General features: G+C 41.5%; 3 protein-coding genes and 1 non-coding gene across 4 annotated transcripts; 3 read left to right on the top strand and 1 right to left on the bottom strand.

Annotated features, from left to right (window-relative positions):
* Positions 1–1,853: 1,853 nt before the first annotated feature.
* On the bottom strand, positions 1,854–5,071 carry glrx5 (glutaredoxin 5). The gene is made up of 2 exons (XM_005811155.3): positions 4,655–5,071; positions 1,854–3,325 (listed from the first exon to the last, which is right to left on the bottom strand). The coding sequence occupies exons 1-2, from the start codon at positions 4,950–4,952 to the stop codon at positions 3,153–3,155; spliced, it is 471 nt and encodes a 156-aa protein (XP_005811212.1). The 5' UTR covers positions 4,953–5,071; the 3' UTR covers positions 1,854–3,152.
* A 239-nt stretch (positions 5,072–5,310) lies between these two features.
* Positions 5,311–6,199, top strand: prkrip1 (PRKR interacting protein 1). The gene has a single exon (XM_005811154.3). The coding sequence runs from the start codon at positions 5,363–5,365 to the stop codon at positions 5,936–5,938; it is 576 nt and encodes a 191-aa protein (XP_005811211.1). The 5' UTR covers positions 5,311–5,362; the 3' UTR covers positions 5,939–6,199.
* A 96-nt stretch (positions 6,200–6,295) lies between these two features.
* Positions 6,296–6,577, top strand: LOC111611468. The gene has a single exon (XR_002754065.1).
* Positions 6,578–8,112: 1,535 nt separating this feature from the next.
* Positions 8,113–17,186, top strand: LOC102224195 (calmin). Its single transcript, XM_023347674.1, has 10 exons — positions 8,113–8,988; positions 9,256–9,317; positions 9,409–9,504; positions 11,388–11,471; positions 11,547–11,639; positions 11,727–11,953; positions 12,034–12,227; positions 12,311–12,393; positions 13,584–14,884; positions 16,313–17,186. Exons 1-10 carry the CDS (start codon positions 8,919–8,921, stop codon positions 16,440–16,442), a joined length of 2,340 nt encoding a protein of 779 aa, XP_023203442.1. The 5' UTR covers positions 8,113–8,918; the 3' UTR covers positions 16,443–17,186.
* Positions 17,187–18,776: the final 1,590 nt, after the last annotated feature.

Here is an 18,776-nt window from a genome sequence, read left to right as displayed (position 1 = left end):
AATATTACTTTTACATCAATTTATAAGTTCTGTGAAACTTCTCTAGGAAATTAGTTGCCATTTATTTTTTGGAGCCTCTGAACCAGCTCAATACCGATCCACATTCTCCGGCTCAGCGGTGGACGATGCATCAGGTGAGAGAAACACTCACCTGGTATACATTTCATTTTTAGCTATAGGAATTGCGCCCAAGAGAATTTAATCAGAGTAAGTCATAAATATGTCTGTATTTCCTCCATCTTAGGTCCGTCCTCTGTACCTACCGTCTCATCTGTGTCTGCAGCCACTGCTGATCTACCTGGTGAGTTTAGAGACAATCAGAGGAGAACCTTTCCTTCTCCAAAAGGCGAGATGGTCGATGTTTTCATTATCATGATTCCTACAGGCAGATGTGGAGAAAACGTCAAGCGGAGCTCATGGACTTATTCAAGAAGTATAGATGCACTCTGTTGCTTTTTCTGCATATAGTTTTTCCACAAATCCTCGTAACTGGCAACCAAGGGACGGTGCGATTAGGTCAACATAAGGGGCACTGCTGAAACAGTGATTGTTCATTTACATTATTTCAGTATTTCCTTTATATTTTTGTTTTATTTTTATGCATCCAAGTTACTTTGCTGTTCTTGCACTACACATCATTTCCGAACATTGCTGTTGCAGTTCTTTGGAACCAAAGATAATAAACCAGACGATACTTTTGTTATAAATGCATTGCATACCAGGTTTTTTGTTACTTCTACCATCACTTGCTTTTAGCTCTGCATTCTCTCTAGATTTGGTGACTTTCTTGTGACGTCTGGATCTAAAAAAGGAACAGTCTGGAAGGGACGCCCTCCTTCAGTTTTTAGTGTTTCGGTTTTGTTCTGCACTACAGGCTGACTGTTCAGATCAGGTGAGCAAGCAGAAACAGCACATTTTTCCTGTCATAATAGATAAAATAACACAGAACAAGAATGTCTAGCACTTTTATCTGGAGAAAAAAAAAATAGAGAGCAGTGAAAGGTGCCTTGTGGAACACCATGTGTTCCAGACAAGCTGGAGCGAACCAGCGCAGCCGTTTTGTTTCCTTATCGTCCACAGCAGGCTTCACAATCCCAGGCTTATTGCGGTAAAAATAATTTCACATTGAACATTCGTAAAAATCAAAATTCATTCGTGAAGCAAGAAGAAGAAAAAAAATTCCCACAGTAAGAGGTCATTGTTTGAAATATTACAACTAATGATGCAATGTGTGCAACCCCCGAACAATTCCTAGAAAATAAGCAGAAGTGAAGCATTTTTAATGATCTACATGACTTCCTGTTTCCCGTTTTATTTCAACTATTCAAGATGGGAAAGACGAGAGATCCTGCCATTGGAGCGAGACAGACGTTCGTTAATTCTCTAAAGATGCATCTATTATAGCTGCTTGTGTAAACCTGCCCTCAAAAAAGGAAGAAAAAAAAAAACTATCTACAGATTTTAAAAAAGACCAAAAACGCTGCTACTCTTCAAAACAGGAAAAACACGGGAACATACTATTGCAGTAAGGCAGCGATTTATTTTCACACGCCAGGAAAAATGTGATGCTAAAATTAAAAAATAATTTGGTCTTGGTAATTATTTTATTTTTAAAAAGTTATTTTAATTAAATGAAAAAATATATATTTTTAATTTGATCAAAGTTAAAAGTAATTCAATTATTTTGGGATAAAATTGCAGAAATGTAATAAATTCCAAATTAATTACATTTATTGTGGTAGAAATGGGATTAAATGGCAGAAATACAAAAATTAAACATAATTGAATTATTTTTCTCTCTGTCAAATATTAAAAGCGACCATCAGATACGCCAGAAACAAAGAGCCGACTCGTCATCTGCGTCTGAAAATATTTAATTGTTGCAGGGTTAACATGTTCCTAAAATACATTTAACAATAGGCTTTAAATGTACAATATCTTACAGTGTACTACACGTTCATTTCATAATACAACTGTTGGAGGACGCTCCAAAACAAAATATAAAAACACTCTTCCTTCGGCGACAAAAAGAGGGAAAAAAAACAACCCAAAACGACAAAGACGGATGTAACAAATTCAAACTGCCACAGTTTGGCCAGGAAATAAGTCAGAGAAGAAGAAGAAGAAGAAGAAGAAGAGGCAAAATGTGTTTGGTGCGTTTCAGCGGATTTCAGCAGAAAAACACAGTTGGTAGACTTTGTATGTAAATCACAGCAAAAAGGTTGGATTTTTTTTTTTTTTAATCATAATGCATATTAGTCCCTGTTCCCTCTTTATGTAGTGGAGCTACAGGCAGCGCATCTGGAAGGTTTCAAGTGTGTCGACATCATCATTTTTGAACTGAAATCAGTCTGAATTTAAGGAGAACCAAGTGTGGAGAAGAGGCGGTCCAGATTTCTGAAGGTAACATGGAAGGAAACCGTGGCGATGTTGATACACAACTCTGTTCCTTTAAGCGTTACCCAAAGGAACAGGAACCTAATTTTGATTTGGCAAAATTAGGTAAAAAAAACCCAAATAGGAACTTTAAAGCCGATATGATTTGTATTTTTGGACTGGTGTAAAAGGTTCTGATTGTAATGCATAAAAAAACCCCAAAAAACTTTAAAGCGTTTGTTTACGATGGCGTATTAAGGACATTGTAGACAGAAAAAAAAAAAGAGTAAATTTTGAGATTAATTTCAGAAATTTTCTAGAAAAAAAATGGCAAATTTCACTGACTTTTCAAATTCTGAAATTTAAGGGATTTTTTTTTTTTTTTTTAAGACAACTTGGGAGATTAATCTCAGAATTTCTGAGGTTTTTCAGAAAATCAGGGATTGATCTCGGAAATTTTCTAGAAAAACTGCAATTTTCTGAGTTTTTTTTCCCCTAGAAGATTTCCGAGATCGGTCTCAGAATTAGCTTTTTTTCTCAGACGTTCACTCCTTTCTGTTTTCATCTTCAATGGCCCCAACACGCCGTCGGTTTTATTAGCACTAAACCGGCTGCATAACGTATTCAATCTGCCTCGGCAGCTGATGCATCTCCAATCATTGGCAGTGTAGCAGGGGACGGGGAAAATGTGGACCTGATGAATGTGTTTTCCGTCTTCTCATTCCTTTGATGTTTGTTACGCTTTCTCTCTCTCTCTTTTTGTTTTGTCCCTTTTCCTACTTGGATTCCTTCTCGGCGTCCAGCAGAGCGGAGCGGATGCCGAGCTTCTTCAGCTCGTCCACCAGGTCGCCGTTCTGGTGCATCTGGAGCAGGATGTCGCAGCCTCCCACGAACTCGCCGTTGAAGTAGACCTGAGGGATGGTGGGCCAGTTGGAGAACACTTTGACTCCTGTTATTACGGATCAAAGTCCAGACAGAAACACGGAGATCAGTCACCAAGGGAACAACGGAGGAATGAGGTAAGACGCTTCCGAGTCACGACGGAGAGCACTGGATAGCGTTAAGGCCGGACGACCTGGTTTAAGAATAAAATCTACGATTTATTAATTTTTGTTATTACGCCAGAACCAATTTTAAACGGGTTTTCTTTTCTAAAAACAAATTTAATACAAATGACAGAAAATATCTTCAAAAAGTGACTTTTATTTCAATCACCCCTTGTGTGAGTTGTACAACAGAGTATTAGGGCTAGGCTACAATTTTTTGTATTTCAACAGAAAATTGTCTCAGAATTATGATTTAAGAAAATGGTTAATGAGGGAAAAAAAGCTTCTAGAGTTATCGATAAGATCAGTTCTCGTGATTCTTTCTCCAAATTCGAGACGCTTGTACTGTCGTTTCAGCGTCCTCCTACTGACGGGCGTTTGATGCGAACTTGTTAAAAGATAAAGTATTTGCTCATTTGCAAACTAGATGCCGAAGTACAACTTCACAAGACGCTCGACGTTCCTCACGTTAGCTTTTTTTATTTTATTTCATGCTGCAGTTCTCATAAAGTTACTACTTCATTCTCCTAATAATACAACTTTATTCTGGTAATATTAAAACTATTTGGACTTTGTCGTACAACTGTGTCCTTGCAATATTCTGACTTTATTCACTCAATTTAAAAAACAAGAAGGGCGTGATGACATCACTCTTGACTTATGGGGGAAAAATAATAATAATAATACAGATTTTCCAACAACAGGAAACAACTGGGTTGTTTTCCAACAACCCAGTTTGTACCACTAAGTGGACCTTTTGCTCTCCGGTCATATTCTTATTCGCTATCCACAGTAAAAACAAGTCTTAGAATGACATTGGCTGAAATGCCACTCAGAGAGGAAGAAGCAAGATTAAAAAAAAAAAATTATTTTAAAAAAAGACCGGACATCTGAGGACACAAACCCAACTGTGAAGAACACAATCTTGGATCGATGCCTCTCTTCTCAACACTGGTAATTGGATTTTAAAAGCAGTAAAGTCTCTGATCTCATCTTTGTTTGGAGCCACACCCTGTGCTGCTGCTGCAGGACGCTGATAAAAGCCCAAACGTTTGGAAATACAAAGAGCTGAGCTGATCTCCGGGAGGTGACAGTCTGGTTAAAATGGACGCAAAAGTATCAGCAGAGACATTTACAGTCTGGCTGAATGATTATGAAGCTGTGCCTTTAGCTAAACCCCTATTAAAGATGCCAACTTGTTGCTCGGACTCTACTCGTCCCAGCTTACTGACCTTCTCTGAGCTCCTGGTCTTCCAGAACGTTGTAGGACGAGTATTGGTCCACCCCATGCATCCGGAGGATCTGGACCACGGCGTTGCTGAAGCCACACATGGGCTGTGCCGGGGTCCCCTTTATAAACACCACCACCTTGTCCTTCTTCACCATCTCACCAAGGTCCTTCTGGAGGTCTGCCGCCGCGCACAAGAACCGGGCCGAGGCCGCTCGCACAAGTCCGTCGGCTGGCCTGAGAAAGCTCACGGCCGCGCCGGACCGTATACACCTAGCTGTGGATCTAATTAAACTGTTCATGGTGTTTTTTGGGAGGTTTTATCTGGTCTTGATAAACAAACGGGTCGCACACGGACAAGTTGGGTTCTGTATGAGTGGAACTCACAGGACAACATAAACGTCAAGCTTGATGGGCGGGACCTGGATGCGGATTGGACGGCTGTAGGCCGCTAAAGTTTAAGCTGAGCTTCTATTGGCCAAAGCGAACGCCAGTCAGAGCGTAAAAACGTCAACAACGTGGGTTGCGTAGGAAATTGTTTAAAATTAACTTAAAAAAAAATAAAGTCAATCAAAAATCACATTTGCATTCTTGTACTTCATAATTTATTTGCTAAAAAACGAAATTAAACATTTTAAAAAGTCACTCATGGAGCTTCTAAGAGCTTCCGGGGTGAACTGGGCAGGACGGAAGAACTCAAAGGCAACTAAACATGGCGGCGCAGACGCATAAAAATAACAAACCGGGGAAATCAGGGGGGAAAGAAGCTCAGCCGCTGATACTCCCCAAGACTCCGGCGGAGGAACAGCGTCTGAAGCTGGAGCGGCTCATGCGGAACCCCGACAAAGTCGCTCCCATCCCGGAGCGGCAGAAGGAGTGGGCCCCGCGAGCGCCGCCGGAGTTTGTCCGGGACGTGATGGGCTCCAGCGCGGGCGCAGGCAGCGGGGAGTTTCACGTCTACCGCCACCTACGCCGCAGAGAATACCAGCGGCAGGACTTTCTGGACAAAATGGCAGCGAAGCAGGGCAAGGACGTGGACTACCTGAAGAAACTGGAGCAGAACCAAGTGGAGGCCGAGGAGCGAACGGCGAAGCGAAGGAAGAAGCGAGAAAAGCTGAAGCTCAAGAAGCTGTTGGCAAAGAAGGCTAAGATGGAGGGGAAGGAGAAAAAAGATGGAGACGAGGACTCTGACAGTAGTGGAGAGGAAGAACGGAAGGAGGAGAGTGGGGAAGAAGAGCAAAAAGAGGACGACGCTGAGACCCCGAGCTTCATCATGGGGAGGAAATGAACATATGAAAGTACAGTGGCAGGAGTTAGCCTGGTCTCTATGCAACTTAACACCTGCCCGGACCATAAATGGTTGATTGATGGAGAAACGTATTGACTGGATCCGTTGTACTGTTAAATACATAACTCCCTGAGTGGATTTTAGCCAATCACTTGATTCGGTTTGGACACGTGATCACACTCGCAAAACTGTCAAGCTGTTGGGTTTTGCCTAAATTGTTCTCTCATGTTTTGTTTTAATAAAAAAAAAAAAACACTTTAATTCTATGTTTTCATTATTTGCTCTCAAGAACGGGATGGAGGATCATTCACATTCGAAATGTGCTTTTTCTTAAGGTTATGACGTCATGTCCGTGTGTCTTTGCCGCCTTGTCGATCGGCCCCTGGTGACCTCTATCACCCGTGGGAACAGCAAGGCTGCAGAAAGCGTCTCAAAGGATGAAAAGGCGTGGCTTCCGCAGGCTTGGGAGTCCCACGTGCGATGTTCCTTGGACAGACTTCCTGCTTCCCACGGAGGAGGCGGTCCGGCTCAGTGGCCGCCACCTTTCTTGAGGCAGGTAGAGTAAAAAAAACCAGGCAGCTTGATATTGTTTGGGCCAGGAGAAGCTATTCCTGTCAGACACTGTCTGCTGTCACAGTAATAGTTTAATACCCCATCATTATTCTCACTTTAATTCATATCCAGCATTTTTAAAGGTGGGTTTGCTTCAGCGTAGAGGCGGAAGGTGCTCCACAGTCTAAACTAAGTTAAGAGGTTTGTGTCGGCACCGTTTTGTGGTGCATCTTCCTTTAACCGTGTCCTGCACTGAAGTTTGTTTTGGTCCCAAAGTAATATTGGTGGGGATAAGATTTGAGGGAGTATTTAGAAGATTTCTTGATATACTTGTGATAAGCGGTCATATTCAATAGATCAGAATACAATTCTGATTATATTCTGATTTATTGAAAGTATGATTGTCAGATTAATCATACTTTTCGAATATAACAATCTTTAAGCAAGTATAGTTATTTTACTCGGCCTGGATTTCTGGATTAAAGAAATGCTATCAAAATGTTTTTGCCAGCTGTACAATTAAGAGAAATAAAGGCAAAAAAAAAAAAAATCAGTTTGTGTGTGTTTCACCTATACAATGTGATTCATTTAGTGAATTGAATCACTGAAATTAACGAACTTTTCAATAGTATTCAAACTTATTGAATATAATTCAGATTACAAATGTCTGACTTTACAATGTCAGTTTTAAAATCATAGTTATGTATTTTAATGATGGACATTTCACCCTTTTTCCCCAAATTGATGAGTTTTTCAATCTAGGATAATGTCCAAGTATTTATATATATATATATATATATATATATATATATATATATATATATATATATATATGAATGCATAAATTAAGTTAGAAATTAGAGTTTTATTGGTGGAAATGTACTCCTCCATAACCACATTATTATTGTTTTTATGTATGATTACCCAAAAGCTTTGTTGTAAATATGACTGCATATACACGTTGAAACTTTAGATTTTGCCATGTTCACATAAAACACAATGCAATGCAATGGAAATTTTGTTGAATTCTGTTCAATGACAATAAATGCTATCTATTCTATTCTATTCTAAATGTTTGGTTTGATGTGTTTTAAAACTGTTTTTTTTCTTCTTCTTTAAAATAAAAAGCCAATTTTCTCTCCTAACAATAAATAAAATCGATTGCGATCTGTTGCACATGTTTCACTTAATCATAGCATAAATCCAATTATTCTGTTTGGACCCATCCTTGCTCCACATTATTAACCCGTCTCCTAAATGGCTTGCTCCCAGAACTTTTGGGGTCTTGACTTTCAAAACTGCCCCATCTCACGCAAAACCTCAAGTTGTTAAATATTGCAAACACTTTCAATCCAGCGCGGACAAAATGAAAACATAACCAGCCACAATATGCCTTGTGCTTTATTCTAACAACGATGTGAACTTTTCGAGTTAAAATAAATTTCTGAGTTAGTTGAGACATCAGCGCCTCGGCCTCCGTGTACAGTATGCTGACTCGTCTCCTCTGTTAGTCAGAGGCACCACTGCGGCGGCGTCTGCAAGTCGCTTCTTTACATGAAACATGAGAAGAGCCAAAAGCACAGCCTTGGGGTATCCCTTTTTTAAGTAACCAATTTTAGGATCCACTCTTCTAAATCACGCCTAAATCAAGATGTCTTGGTAAAATTCCTTTTGTCATGAACAATTTTTGATGCAGCTCTGACGGCAATAGCAGCGAGTTTTAATGAGAACCTTAAAAAAACCCCAACAACTTCTAAGTTAATATTTGATTTGTAAAGTTCACATTAGGCTGGTGGTTTCACAACCCGAGAATTAAATGATTGTGTAGTAAATTATTCAATTATTATTATTATAAATAAATCCCCAGTAGATAAATGGGTATAGACGTCTTCCAGAAACGTTGCTGTTAGCAACATGCATCGATTCTTCTTCGCATAACTAAATGCCCAAGAAATTTGGTTTGCTGGCGAATGCACCTTGTTTTTAAGGCGCTTAAAAAATGTCTACGCCCGCTAATTCTCCAGATTGTTTCGAACATGCTCAGACAGAATGTGGTAACTAAAAGGCAATAAATCAGAGATCAAGTTCTTGTGTCAGTCTTAATTCCGGGTATGTGGTGAAGCACAGTGAAACCAGCTGATTGTTTTAATTTTGTCCCACGGAAAGATCCAGTGAAATCTGGCAAACGCCGCTGCAAATACGACTCCGTGGACCGCTGCCCGCCAACAGCGGGGAGTTTGTGTTGTCCTAGGGGGGATTTTGGCTCGGTGGGAGGTTTGGGCGTGCTGGAGCAAGCTCTGCTGTCTCACTTTGCCTCACCTCAGTCCTTCTATTTATGAGGAAGTCTCAGAGAAGTCTGCGGATGTGTTCAGCTCTTGGCCCACCTCTTGTCTCCACAATGGATCTTGAGCAAAAAGAGTGACTGACAATGCAGGCCTTACTGGATTCACAGAGCAAAGCAGCAGCGGCGATCAGTGATCACGATGGGCAGCCTCAAGGTAGGATGTGTTTTAGTGATCCATAAAGTTATGGATCTAACTTGCTACATTGAAATCGAATTGCCCTGTAATCAAAAGAAAAAAACATACAAAAAGGTTACTTGTTGCTATTTTTCGCTAGATTTCATCCCCGTTATAGACTTTGTACCACCTGGCTGCTCAATCACCTGCCGTGTTCTCATTGGTTAGAGGTGTCGTCTTCTCAAAGTTGTATTAGGAAACGTTTTATTATCGTGGTTGCACTACGTCCCGCTTCTCCTCTCTCAGACAGGAGGAAAGCTACGCAGAAGAGAACGTTCACCAGATGGATGAATGTGTTCTTGCAAAAGGTAAGGCGCGAGCCACGAGACTTTCACTTCAAAGCACGTTTTACAATAAAAACGGTTATCCACAGAAGCTTTGGTTTCTGTTTATTTCCAGCGAAATCCTCCCCTTGCAGTCTCCGACCTGTTCACGGACATTCAGGATGGCAGAATGTTCATGGCGCTCCTGGAGGAGCTGTCTGGCTGCAAACTAGTAAGAACTCCCTCATACTTTTCATCTCAGAGCCACAAAAAAACAAAAAAAGTATTTTGTTGGAATAGAGCAACACAAATTGGGGGTGTATAAAGTCCAATATTTTTGCTTCAGTCAGACTGAGTTCCCATCTTACCACATATTTAAGCAAGAATCCTGTTTACTTTGACTAGGTCATTCAATTAAAATCTTTCCACTTTTGCTCCAGTTGTATGTTTTAGATGAATTCAATCTTTTATTTTAGTTTCCAGTCAGTCACCAGCTGCGTTTCCGTTACAAATGTGCGCAAAACTTTGTCGATATTCGAAAAAACACAATTTCCCAATTGCTGTGTTTCCATTAAATAAGAAACAATTAAAATCACACCGGAATACATTTACTCGTGGAATAAGTCATTAAAAGCCATGTGGCGCCATCGTCCTCCCACCCCTTCCTTTTGTCTTCTTTGTCTTTTCCACCAGTAGTAACATCCTGTTATTGATCACATGACTCGCGTGATGCAAAAATAGTGCTTCCATTGCAGTTTTGAGAAATACACAAATTGTGATGCAGCCGAAAAACGTGAGTTTGTTCAAAATTGACGTGTCCATTAAGCAAATTTATTGTAATTAGCTCCACCCATCCACTCCTGGCATGCTACTGAAGAATAGCATGGCCACCACCATGTTTTAGGTGGTGGCCATTTTGTTGTAGGGTACGGGTGGTGTGTTCAGTACGGTTTCAACTAAACAGAGCATCTCCTGCCGCCTGTTCACTGTATCCTGTGGGTCAAACTCCAACAGCTATAGATTTCCACCAGCAACTTCTCCTGGTTTAGAATCAGGACTTTTTTCTACGCTTCGCTCCGTCCGGAGGGTCTGGACCTCTGGCTTTTCAGAAACGACTGCTTACTGGAGACCTGGACTCAGCTGAAATTTTAAACGATTGGATTTGCTTTTCAACAATCACTAACGTTTGACCATATGTAATGTGTGAACTCAACCATGAAGGAAACTACACTGTGAAATTGAACAACATCTTTGCCAGCAATAAAATGTCCCAAACGCTTCTCTTGCTCCAACTTACAATTTTCAATAGTAGGGCAAATCCGGACTGAACGTCTTTGTTCACTTCCTTTGCTGTCATTGTCAAGCTACAAGCATAGGCAGGATACAATTCTAAAAACAGCACAGAAAATCAAAGTCATCATTTATAACTTCTGTTTGCTGATTGGACCACTTGAAATTCTACATTGAAATCGAGCTCAATGGGAGAAATCTCAGATGGAGCATTGAAGGGAGATGAGAATCAAGTAAAAGGCAATGGCCAGGCTACCAGAAACAGCTTTCTTCTTGCCTCTCTTCCGTAACTTGCGGAATGAAGAAATTTTAGTTGTCATGTCAATAGTTTCTTCCTCTTGAGCTGTTTGTCTCAGCAGCTCCTCCACAGTTACCAAGGGCCTCTTGGCTGCCTCTCTGATATTTGCCATCCTTACCTGTCCTGTCAGTTTAGTTAGACGAGAGCGTCTTTTAACAATACATTGAAAATAAGAAAATGTTCCATTCATTTTCTTATTTTCAGAATTTGGACTGATCAGACCTCTGGTGAGATGTTCTAAGCTTGTGATTTTGTAATGATACATAAAACAATATCCCATCTTCTGTGATCCTTGGTCTTCATGATGCTGTTTGCTCTCTAATAAACCTCTGAGACCTTCACAGAACATCTGCAGACTATTTCTTAAACGGTTGCACAGGATTTCTTTCAGGGATATCAAAGTAAGGTTTGTAAAATCTTAATAAAACACAATGAAGTATACAGCTCTAATGAGATAAATTGTGCAAGAATTCAAGAGGTTTGGTTACTTTTGTATTTTCCTCTTCACACTGTCACTTCCATGTTAGCTTTACAGGTATAGGTCTTCATCTCATCGCATTTTCAGACTGAACAACATCTCCAAAGCCCTAGCTTTCCTGGATGACAGACATGTGGGGATTCGCTCATCAGTTCAATACAACCAGGTTCGTTGTAATCCACTCACTTACAGCAGTGTTGTCCCCCAGGTGAAGCTTCTTGGCATCGACGCCTCCGGCATCGCTGATGGCCTCCCTTCTGTTGTTCTCAACCTCGTCTGGAACATTATCCTCCACTTCCAGGTGAGCAGCTGGGTACCTTCATTATCCGTCTAATATTTTCATGTACACTATAGTTTGGCTCTTGGCCTTTTATGGGAAACCAAACAGGTGAAGGAGGCGACAGGAGGCCTGCAGAGACATTTGTCCTCCAGCCTGTCTTCCTTATCGCTGAGCGCCTACCCTTCCACCAGTGACCTCTCACCTCAAACCTGTGACAATGGCAGCTACTCCTGCAGCACTCTGCCTAGGAAAGGGAAAAAGGCTGAAAGGGAGCCAAAGTACCACAGCCAAGCCATCAAGACTCTCCTGCACTGGGTCCAAAGATGCACGTCAAAGTAAGCCTGCGTGCAACCTCGATGAGTGGAAGAAAATTACAATTTTCCACAAATGTTTGAAGATAGCCATGAATTTGCAGGTACGGCGTGGATGTGGATGACTTCGGGGCCAGCTGGAGGAGTGGAATGGCTTTCCTGGCTTTGATTAAGTCCATAAACCCGGACCTGGTCAACCTGAGGAAGAGCTTGTCCAAGGAACCAAAGGAAAATCTCCGCCAGGCCTTCATGCTGGCCCACCAGTGTTTGGATGTACCCCCTCTGCTGGAGCCTGAGGGTAAAAACCAGAATGAAGTCAGCATAAGAAGTCACGATGGTTACCACAGTAACATGAAGAATAGTTTATTTTTCTCCTTACAGACGTGGCGTGCGCCTCGCCGGATGAGCAGTCCATCATAACATACGTGTCGATGTTCCTGGGGGATCATTCGGTCACAGATGAGGTCGGTGCAGTTTGACACTTAGAGAAGTGTCAAATACACTTGCCTTGAACATCTACCTTTTTTTTGAGAGAAAAGATGATTCTCCACACACATACTGTATATTATATAGGGAACATCCCAACATAACACCATAAGACTATCACCTATCATCTTTATCCAAATTTGTTGTAAAAGAAAGGACAAGGTAATTTTTGGATTGGGTGTGTTCTAAGAAAAATCGTTTTTAGTCATTATACAACATTATTCATTTCTAGGGAACTGTAGCAAATTCTTAAAAACCATAGAAAAACACTTTACATAAAATTTACACACAAAAAAGAAATTAGAAATTAGCCATCTCACCAAAAGCCCATTAATAATTGTACTGACTGCCACATGTAGGTGGTCAACTTGGTATAGTCCATAGATTGGACATCAGATAAGAACGGGGCTAAGCAAGTCTCCATTAAGTTCAAGTTACAGTTGGTGAAACCAGGACTGCAGTGCCTTGCAAAAGTATTTACACCCTTGATGTCACACGCTACAACACCTATGAGTGAACGTGTTCCTTTATTGCTAAAAATAATCCAGATGTTGAGAAATATGTTGCTTTCAACTTGTATCGCTAATTGTAATTAGCCTGGTAACTGGACACAATGATTAGTGAGTTAGCATAGTCCAGAAAAGTTGAATCCGATCTCATCTCAAGATCTGACTTCCGAGGTAGCAAAAAGTTCCAGATGGATCATTGCAGAGAGCATTTTAAACCAAACTGTGATCTTTAGTTATCATACCCACATAATTTAGATTTCTAAACTTAACCAGTTTTTAGCAAAAGGCCCAAAAGTGTCTGTTTTTAAATGCTTTGTTTATCTTGCAGAGATGGTTTAAAAAGTTGTACATAACAACACCTCTGTCAAAAATTATGAAAAAAGAGAGAGTGAGAATAAAAAAAGATTTTTTAAAAGTTTCTAAAGTTTTAGGAAGCTAGGCCTGGAATCTTCCAAAGATTTTCCAACCTATTCTCTGTTCCTTCAGAAGTTGAACTCATTGCGAAATCCTGTATTCGGTCGTCTTATCGAAGCCACAGCATAATAATAAAAATAAAAATCCATCATTGCCTCCATCACATGACTCAAAATGTGCTTCTACATCACACAATCATAAGCCTTTCCCAACACGCTGAAATGTGACTTTGCTTCATATTGCAGGGTCACATGGCACAGTTTGATTTTCATGAGATTCCCAGCTTTGCGTCTCGTGAACCAGTCGGCCTTGGACAGACCCTGGCTGACCACCCAGAAGCCCGAGCTCTGCTCAGAACCTTTGAGAAAAGCGATGAGCAACGACTGTGGAGACAATGGTCCAGAAAATCTTCAGAGACGTCCAGAGCCCACAACTCCAACATGAGTGGAAGCCCCGAAACTTCCTTTCCCTTTACTCAAAGAGCGTTAGAGCCACCAAGTCCGCTGGAAGCAGGCATAGCCAACCAGGATATCCGATCGTGGATGGATAAGAGTTCGGATCGAGGCTACGGTAAGAGAAGCTACGTTTCCCAGAGCTCCGAAGAAGGAATCTACAGCTTGTCGGCATTGGACTCAGACGAAGAGGACGCTTACAGCTACATCCTGGATCTGAATAAAGATGTTTTCCGACCAAGTAATCCATCGAAAAGACAAGTACCAAAAGTAGAAGAGGAAACAGCCGAGGAGATGGAGGAAGAGTCGAAACATCTGGCAGCGCTAGGGATGTTTAACGGAGGCGGACATAAACAAGAAGGACATCTCAGGGCAAACAGGAAGTTGGATTTGGACAAGATCAAAAGTATCCTTAGAGAGACGACAAACAAGAGGGCTGTGTTTGACTTGGAGCCAGAGGCCCAGAGAGGAACAAACAGAGACACTTACACTGAGAAAGAAAGCAACAGAAGGATGGAGAGTGATGGTAAAGAGAAAGATGGGCTTGACAAAGTTCAAGATGGTGGAGTAAAAGCAACTATTTTTGAAGTAGCAAGTTGGAAATATGCTGAGGAAGGAGGAGCAGAGCTCTCTGGAAAATTGGGACTTGTGAGTGAGAGAACAGTGGAGGAAGATTTGGGAAGATTAAAGGAAGGGCAGGATCTAAAGGAACCGAGTGAGTCAGAAGAAGCTCGTGTTGAGAAGAAAGACACAGGAAGTCGGAAACGTGGGAAATTACAAAGTTTCAATGAGAAAACTGCGGGAAAAATTTCCTCAGAAGATGCTGGTTTTAACATCCTGAATACAAATGGGGCTACAATCAGCAACACGGGCTGTGGAGCTGAAGTGAAAATGAAGGAAGCTGGTCATCTAATGAAATCATCTGATTACGGGTTCGTTCAAACAGAAGACTGGAGGAAACGGGAACCTGCGATCAGCAGGCTTGAGGATCTGAAAGCAGATCAGAGAACTACCCCCAAAAGCCTTCCTGATGACGTCCATGAGGGCGATAACAGTCGGACTGTGGCCTGCAGGGAGTCTTCTCAGTCATTATGGTACTGATTCATCTTTGCACACACCCTTAACCTCTTGATAAGTCCTAATCTCCCTTGTGCCTGATCAAAAGTTTGAATTCCGACCCTCTGCAGGGGCAAATCTTTGTGATTACATGAGAGAAATTATTGTAGTCATTTCTCATGTAAAACACCTCCAAGCCACAAAGTAACTGGTGTTAAATTTCACAGAGCTCTAAGCAAAGAGGACAGACACCAAAACATGCTCAGGAGAAAGTTTGAGTCATGGTGTTTCCAAAGGGTTGTGTCTGCAGACGGTATGACAGCAGTGTAGGCCAGATCACAGAAAACGCCAAGGAATCTGCCCCAAGAGCAGCAATGTAACGGTGACAGCTTTGACAAGAAGGATTTAGAAATAACTTGGAATTCTCATAACAATGTAAACAAGTTGCTTAAAAATGCTTAATGTTCAGTCAGGTGCCTGTCCCTTTACCCCCTTGTATCATTTTAGCTTTGCTTGCTTTGTTTTTATCTGGCACAACAAGTTGTTGTCCGCCGTAGGATGTTGCATCAATTGCTATCTGCCAGGAAGATGTTTTGTAGTCTGACAATGATAACAGAAGAAGTGTACATGTTGGCCACACGTCCAAATATTGAGCAATTAAAGTCAGACCAAGAGGAATGTATAACACTTTGTTGTCTTAGCCCTACTTACTCCCCACACAGTTGGTTACAGGGGCAAGCAATTTCTGGTAAGTTTCTCATCCAGCTGGCACATTGGGTAAAATCAGATCCAGTTATTTAAAACTTAGTCACACCTCCAGCGAACAATTGTTTCTCAATAGCCAAGAGTTTAGAAGCAAAGCGTAGAAGAAGGCACCAGGCTAGGGTGGAATAAGAAGTCTTTTTTTATATATAAAATACATTTTTGTCTAGCACTAGTGGCTTTTTCCATTTTTCTCACAGTATGTAGACAGGAAGGAGGCATAGAGAAGTGGGGACGACATGTGGAACAGGTACTTGGGACAGGAATTGACCACAGGGCAGCCTTGGGGAGGACTATGGCCTCCGCATACGGAGCGCCCGCCGCTCTACCCACTATGCCACACAATGACCCTGAACAAAAAGCATTAAGAGAAGAAAATAGCACAAAAAATAAACCATAGATGTGATTACAGGATTTCCTTTTGACCATTTAGCTCCATAAATCAAAAAAAGAGAAATACAGTGATACACAGTGGCTCAGGCAGATGGTAATGGAATCGTTTGTTGAACGGAAATGGGAGTAGGAAGGGATGCACCGGGTCAAAATGTGGGGCTGAGATGGCAAAGGCAAAAATTGTCCTCTCAACTGCTTTATTATCCAAACCAGGCATTCAGTCCTGCTTTGTGTTCTTTCTCTGAATGCAATATATGAAATGAAACATAAAAAGCCCTAATGGAGCTCTCCTGTGTTCATCTGCATTTCAGGAACAACGGAGAACTCAGTCTTCAGTCTATAGCAGCCTGCTGCAACTCAACCCCATTAGAGGTGGAAGTCCTGCTGCTCCTGTGGATCTCGCTCTACTGCTACCTCATCCTGCCTCAGATGTACCTATGAGTCAACTTGGCTGTACAACCTCGCATCAAAAACACGCTTAATTAGACCAGTTTTCTCTAAAGGGGCAAACAGAGACTCTACGTCTGGCCTGGCTTCTCTTCCGGTTCATTAAATTTCCCTCAGGGTCACATTGGAGGATTAGGTTTGCAGATTATTGCCAGCAGGTTTAACACGGTCATAGCTGTGGTAATCATTTCTAATAATCTGCTTGATTATATTGATTTCTAGTGTTCTCAAAGTGATTGTTGCTGCTTAAATGACCAGAACACCGTTTACGTTTGGGGCGGAGGGGGAATTTTCCTGGAAAAAAATGAATTCTTTCAGATGTAGTTGACATAACCCACCACATGGTGGCATCGCAGCATTACAGGAGCTGTGCATTAACCAGAGCTTTTGGTTGTCTGCTGAGAATCCAACATGACCTGCTGTTTAGTTCCAATCCTGAGATTATATTGATAATATTTAACGAGGCTATTACTAAAATAAACTGGTTTTGTCCGCGTAACTTTACAGTCATTTAAACCTGTAATCAACCACATTATCTTCCTATAGAGATCCTAATTTACAACATGGGGCGCGGAGGCGGGAATGTATCGGCACCCATGTTGTAAAAAGCTGTGCAGTAAATTTATTTTTAATGCAGTTGCAAATGGAAAAAAAACGGTGGGAAGTAATTGTTTTTGATGAAACTATTGTTGGGACACTTATTTGTACCTCTAATAATAAATAAGGAGGAGAGCGGTTCTTTGTTTGATGAACAATGAATGCCTAAACGGTTCACAGGCGTCTGAAATGGGCATATTTCCATCCGAAGTTAGAAGTTTATTCGAAATATCCATAGAACTCTGGTTGTGGAGAACAACGGGAGATCCAGCTCAGCTCCGCATCTCTCCGTTACTGAGGCAACATCTTAAATAGATGAGCCACTCACCTAGATTTGTCACCATGTTGAAATAGTATAATACATCTAGGACTCTTCATGCGTGCCAGCTGTTTTTGGAGTTACTAACAGGAGATAATGATATCTTTTAACAAGGCAATTTAAACTCTGTTTCTCCTCTGAGATCCTCTGTCATAACGCTTCGTCTCTTATGTTGTGATGGAAACAGGTTAGGTTAACTTCAAAGGCACAGAGGCTGGATAAAAACGTGTCCACCCGCTCTGAACAAATCAGCACATTTGACACTATTGATCAAGTTTGACATTTTTACCTCACAAACAAACAAACAAAAACAACATCACAACTGAGAAAAATGCCACTAAATTTAATTAAGGTACTTTTTAAGTTTCACTTTATGCTTTCCGGTATGATGTTATTAGATTAACTGAGGTGGGTTTTTTTTCCCGTCATATCAAAATTTGCGTATTTCGCGAAACGGTTACGGAAGCACTCCTTTAGCATCACATGAGTCACATGGTCAACAAGCAGACGTTACTACTGGTGGAAAAGACGAAGAAGACGGCAGGAAGTAGGTGGAGGATGATGGTCCAGGATGTTTTTTTAATGAGCTTATTCACGTGGGATTTGAATTCAATTTCTTGTTAAATGGGAACACCGTAATTGCAAAATTGTATTGTTTTGACAAAATAATACTGACAAAGTTTTGTGCAGATTTGTAACAGAAACACAGCTAGAAATAACTTTTCCCCTTAGGCAGGCACAGACTACGGACCGGTAGACCGCTTTTCACACATCTGTACCAGGACAGTCTCCAAATTCAAGTCTGGAAAGATTTTTTTCTTAAACCAGAGAAGCGGCATTCAAACTCGTTTACAGTTTCTGTCTGAATGCCACCGCATGGGTGCGGGGAAACTTCACGAAATAAAGGTATGCACCGGTTGCATAAGAGCTCAAAATCCATGTTGACCAGAATGTGCGAGAGGAATGGCTATGCTCTGTCCTCAGAGGCCACCTGATGCACATTATTTGTTGGTGAAATTCTAAGAAACTAAAAACGGGCTCCCACTGTTTGCTCGGAGCTCAACCCAAAGGTCAAACGCTCAGCTCCGGAGATCAATATGCTTTCAGCACAAACAGCCGCCCCCGCACCGAGCCCTCACCACTTCTCCAAAGCAGGAGTGCGGCCTGTCTTCTGCCCAATCGGGCCGGGATGGCAAGAGGAGAAGCTAAGATATCTGTTACATGTAGGTTAGCCTGTATCACAGTGCTGGGATTGCAAAGCGTCTCCTCAGGACACAGATGAGCTCTGCCAAACACTGGGAAGCTCCTTAGGAATCGGTACGACGGGGTGTGAAGGCCGTACTGAAGAATCAGCTGAACACAACCTTAGCCTTTGGGCCTTACCAAGACCTGGCCGCTGTGGAGCAGCAGAA

Source organism: Xiphophorus maculatus, chromosome 15 (genome assembly GCF_002775205.1).
Source record: "Xiphophorus maculatus strain JP 163 A chromosome 15, X_maculatus-5.0-male, whole genome shotgun sequence".
NCBI lineage: Eukaryota > Metazoa > Chordata > Actinopteri > Cyprinodontiformes > Poeciliidae > Xiphophorus > Xiphophorus maculatus.
This window is presented reverse-complemented; position numbering and strand designations above follow the sequence as displayed.